This window comes from Hipposideros armiger, unplaced genomic scaffold, assembly GCF_001890085.2.
Source record: "Hipposideros armiger isolate ML-2016 unplaced genomic scaffold, ASM189008v1 scaffold_231, whole genome shotgun sequence".
Lineage (NCBI taxonomy): Eukaryota > Metazoa > Chordata > Mammalia > Chiroptera > Hipposideridae > Hipposideros > Hipposideros armiger.
This window is the reverse complement of record NW_017731581.1, coordinates 2,303,050-2,308,115: the sequence shown is the minus strand read 5'-3', so window position 1 is coordinate 2,308,115 and position 5,066 is coordinate 2,303,050. Positions and strand designations below refer to the sequence as shown.

Here is a 5,066-nt window from a genome sequence, read left to right as displayed (position 1 = left end):
CCACTCGGCTGGCCCTTCTGTGTGTTTTATCATGAAATGGGTGTAGATTTTGTCAAAAGCTTTTTCTGCCTCAACTGAGATGATCATGATTTTTTTTGCCCCTACTGTTCGTATTTTTAGCCAGTGGGCCCAATTACCTCTCTATATATGTAAATTATTTAATTCCATATCCTGCTTTTTGCACTTACAGCATGAAAATCTTTTCATTAAAGGTCATTAAAATTATGATTTCCAGTGGCTATATGTTATATTCTCATATGGATGTTCTACAATTTATTTAAGCCTTTCATGTTTCAAAAATTTCAATATCTCTACTGCTTTAGGACCAAAGTCCCTAGAACTGGAATTATTGGGCCAAAGGCAATGAACACTTTTAAACAAAGAAACAAACTTCTAATCTAAATTTAAATTAAATTTAAAAATCTAATTGATTTTTAAACATCAATGTGAACTTCTACCAGCTCAGTGTCTGTTTAATAAAAGTAGTTGATATGTTCTGTGCTGGCTGCTTTACAACTCCATGACCTCTGAATTTGCTTTCTATTCATCTCTGAAGTTCTTTAACCTTTATTGCTTCTAAGCAGATCACCTCTTTCCTGCCTTCTCAATATTTATTTTTCCCTTTTTTTCTCCATGTGCTCACTTTCTACACAGTCTAATATTTGTTTATTTAATCTCCGAATGAATGACTAAACCTACAGTCAAATGCAAGAAACATGAAGACCTACCAGTAAAAATATTAATAAAGCATACATGTACATTATTACTATCCATGTTTTATTTAGCTTGGGAAGGTAAGGAATTTGCAACCTGGTCAATTTCGGGTTTTTTGTACTTTTCTTTATCAAGATCCATTTGCACGTTCCTGAGTAGGTGTTTTAGGGCTATCTGGAAATATAGCGACACTGAAAAATGAACTCACATAAACCAAATGTAAAGCATTTAGTTTTAGAACATATTAAAGAAAACATTTTCTGTCTCTATTCATTTTCACATTTTACTGTATTTTTTTTTTAACCACTAAGCGTAGACCCTCCCACTCGCCATCCCGCCCCACTTTAAATACACACCCCACATACACATTTTGGCATCGTCAAATAAATTAAAAACTGATAGAATTCTGAAAACAAGGGAACTGAAAAAAAACCCCCCACAATCAGGATAAATATAAATAGGACAGTCATTAGCGGACTTCACCAAGCGGCCACCGGCTGAAGCTCTCCTCCGCGTCCAGGCACCGCGGAAGGAAAACTACGATTCCCAGGATGCTAAGCGCGCGCGTCGGGTCTTGAAACTTGCAGCCTCAGTCCCGCCTCCTCACTGCAGCGATTAGACAGCTCCGTGAATTGCTCTCCTCCGATTGGTGGACTCTCCGCTCGGTCAATTACTTCGGCGGCTTTGGTTTTCTCTCGCGCACCGGTTCCGCCCCGTGCCAAGATGGCGGCAGAAGCGGCTGGTGTGAAATACAGGAGCACTGTCAGCAAAAGCAAAGACCCCTCGGGGCTGCTCATCTCTGTGATCAGGTGAGGGAGGCAGGAGGCAGGGTCAGGGGACAGGGGGCAGCGGGCAGCGGCTCGATCTCCGCTTCGGAAGGGAGAAGGGTCAGCTGGGATCCACCCCGCCGACCCCTCCCTTCCCTCCTTGCCTCCCCCTAACTCCTCCCAAGGACCCCCCACAGGTCCCCCCTTTTCTCTGGGGTTGGACTAGTGGGAGGAGCCTCGCCTCCGTATTTTTTTTTTTTTGAGCCAGAGCTGTGCATTAGGGTGTCTGGGCCCTAAGAGCACGCTGGCTCTTTGGGGCTTGGCACAGAAAGCCAGGTGTGTGCATTTATTCATCCCACGTTTATTTGTTGATTGCCTTCAGCAGCGCTCACTGAGGAAGGGGCTGCGTTTCCTGGGCTTCTGGGGGGAAGGCCCTGAAGTCCGGAGACGCAGGTCACGAGTGGCAGATCGTGTTGTCACACTGTGGCTATCTCCAAGCACCTGTGAATGGCCACAGCCTCACAGGCACGAGCCTGCAGCGAGCTGGTAGCAAGGGCTGTGCGTTTGCAGACACACGTCTCTGTCTATTCCTTAAAGTAAATGTCAAGTTATCCTCCATGCACATTATTTTCCCAGAGTATTTATGGTGAGATCGGCGGGTCTTTTAGGTTTTTTTTGGTTTGTTTTTTTAAGTGAAAAATTTAAGGATGGGAGGACCTTTTCAAACACCATTAAGGGTGACAGAGGGAGTGACTTATAAAAAACATTCTGAATAAAATATATGACACGTCTTTATGTTGTTGACGTTTGAATTTCAACTCAGGTGTTTTTTTATAAAACAACACATTCTACCCACTTTTTTTCTCCCCGCACCTAAGCTAAACTTTTGGTTGAGATCTTCCGGCGGCTCCTGGCGTGTCCTGATCTTTTTAAAAACTCAAGCCTGATAATATCTGATGATTAAGCTCTTGAATAAATGAAAAGATTGAACATTTAAAATAGCCCACCCCTCATGGGCTGATAAAGACCCATTTCATGGGCATTATTTAGGGACCTCTAGTTTAAGATTATGGCATATTAAATCATTATTACCAAAACATTTTTTTAAAGGATTAAGATCACAATTCTCTGTATGGAAATACTTAATATACTTGGTGGGCCATTCAGAGGAAATGCTGTTCAATTGTCGACACACGTTCTTGCTGTGACAATACACAGTGTAGGTGTTTCATGATATTTGAAAATTTGTAGCTTCCCATCCTCATCCTTTGTGTTAATATAATACAGGCATTTATTTGGATTCTTTCTGAACTTGTTTATTTTTTTCCGCCTTGCAGTCCACATTCATTTAAACCGTACATATTTGCTGCCTGTTTTTAGTATGGTGCTTGGCACTTAAACGCGTATTTAGTAAATATTTGTTGAACGAATGAGTGGAGGCCAGTTTTGCAAAGACGAATCAGACATGATGTTATAGTAGACTACTTAAATCATGATGTTATAGTAGCTATACTTGAGGGATAAAATATGTAAGTAAAAGCTATGACGTAAGACTAGAAGAGACAGATGAAATACGGGAATGCAAGAGGACGTGTGATTACTTCCAGGGGAAGTGGATTGGGGGATTAGAGAAGGTAGCAGCTATATGCAAATGTACCACCTTACCTGTGTACTTATGATTCTGTAGGCTTTACCGTTTATTTTATGCTAGAAATCAGTTTTCTTAAATGCAGTTAATTTTACCCTAAATGTCCTATATTTGAAAAAGCATACAAGCCGAGCGAAAGCTTTTTTACAGATACTGATTGAGAAACGTACATTGGTTTTAGTTGCCTTTGTGTTCTTCGGGGGGCATCTCCCACTGTTGGATGGTGTGGAGTGTGATTTTGTGGTTAGTCATCCCTCTCTTATGCCTATGTATATTTATTACCTTCACATTGTCACCATGATTTAGGCCTAAGCGTTTTTTACTCTAACGTCTTTTGTATATTAATTGTTTTCATATTTCTTTCTTTTCTTTGACCATTTGAACAACACTTTTATTTTGTTATGTATGTTACCACCATGGTATAATGGAGTGTCCAGACCTAGCATTCTGGGCAACTTTAGTAAGGATTGGGGTTCATGGTTACATATGACGTTTTTAAGACTGGATGTTGTTGGTTTCATAGTATCGATGGTCATATTTCAGCCTTTCTTTGAGTCACAGGAATTTTGGAGTTGGAGTGAGGGTGTTGTTCACTTTCTCTTCGTTTTCTCCCTTATGTGCTTTTGAACATACTCAGTGGCTTAAATTTCATAAACAGTGGCAGTGAATGAGAGATGGTAGCATTACTTTGCTGTTTGCAGTGGGGAAGAGTTAAAGGGAGAGCACTTCTGGGAACAGAATGAGGAATATTGTTGCCAGGAGAGTAGATTGTAAAAGTTCTCATCTCAAGAAATAAATTGTGACTGTGAGGTGATGGACGTTAGCTAAACATACATGCTGTGGTAACCATTTTGCAACATACACCTAAATCATTGTGTTGTATACCTTACATGAATACAATATTATATATGTCATTTATATGTCAATAAAACAAAGAATGGGGTATGTATATTTCTTGTTAGTAAAAATTATTCTGTCACTCTGAAGTTGCTGCTTTGTCTCTGTTCAATGTGTATCCTCTTTGTTACCTTTCTCGAAACATTGTGTTCATGCTTCTTAATTCCTCCTATAGAACTTTGATTACTTCCTCTTATCCTTAACCTCTATTCAAATTCTCTCAGAGACTGTGGCTTTCCTGGTTGCTTTGGCAACAAGCCTCAAAAAGGAAAACCCATTTGAGACTCACGTTTGTAAAATCTGAGCATACCTGAATTGAAGATGTATCTTCAGGGTACATGGAACTGTATGTGCCAATTGTCTTTCATGTTTCCTTGGACCTGTCATTTTTGTCACAATAAATTACTTGTTCGTGATAGCGTCCACTGTGCTTTGAAAAGTTTGCTTAGTTTACTTTATTTTTTTATATATCACTGAGCAATTGTTTTTCTTTTACGAATAGTGAATATTACAAATTCTCTCTTGTTCAGATATGTAAAAAATATAACTTCTAGACTACATTCATTATGTATTCACATAACAGTTTTTATGTATTTTTCAATGCTATTCCTGTTAGTAGGAAGAACATGTGTTTACACAGTCATCTTTTAGCAGCGGATAAAAATGTAGTACATGTGGATAAGGGTTTGACCTAAGGGCAGAGTAGGTGTAGACATGGGATATCCAAATCTCACCACTATTTCTGGCCATGGTACAAATAATTAAATAATGACTCCATTTTGCTAGTGTGATAGCCCATCACTTTCAAGTATTGAAAAGTCAAAAGAATTTAAAGATGAGGTGTAGCATAACTGTAATGGAAGTGTTACATTTGGGAGATGGGTATTTTTTTAAGTACCTTAAGACTCATAAATGAAATTCTTAACCATTTAAAAAGCACTAAATAAAAATATTTCAGGACAGTTAGCTGTTACAAAGGGTGCACTCCTACGGCTTTGCAGAAGAGGTCCTCAGGTAGTGAGGTGAGGGCGGGGGGCCGG

At 39.5% G+C, this 5,066-nt stretch overlaps 1 protein-coding gene across 1 annotated transcript in view; it reads left to right on the top strand.

Annotated features, from left to right (window-relative positions):
• The first annotated feature begins 1,274 nt into the window (after positions 1-1,274).
• Positions 1,275-5,066, top strand: part of EXOC4 (exocyst complex component 4) — a 706,914-nt gene continuing 703,122 nt past the window's right edge. Inside the window, exon 1 of the mRNA XM_019654783.1 lies at positions 1,275-1,523. Coding sequence (XP_019510328.1) covers positions 1,438-1,523 — 86 coding nt within the window. The 5' untranslated portion in view covers positions 1,275-1,437. The remainder of the gene's footprint in view (positions 1,524-5,066) is intronic.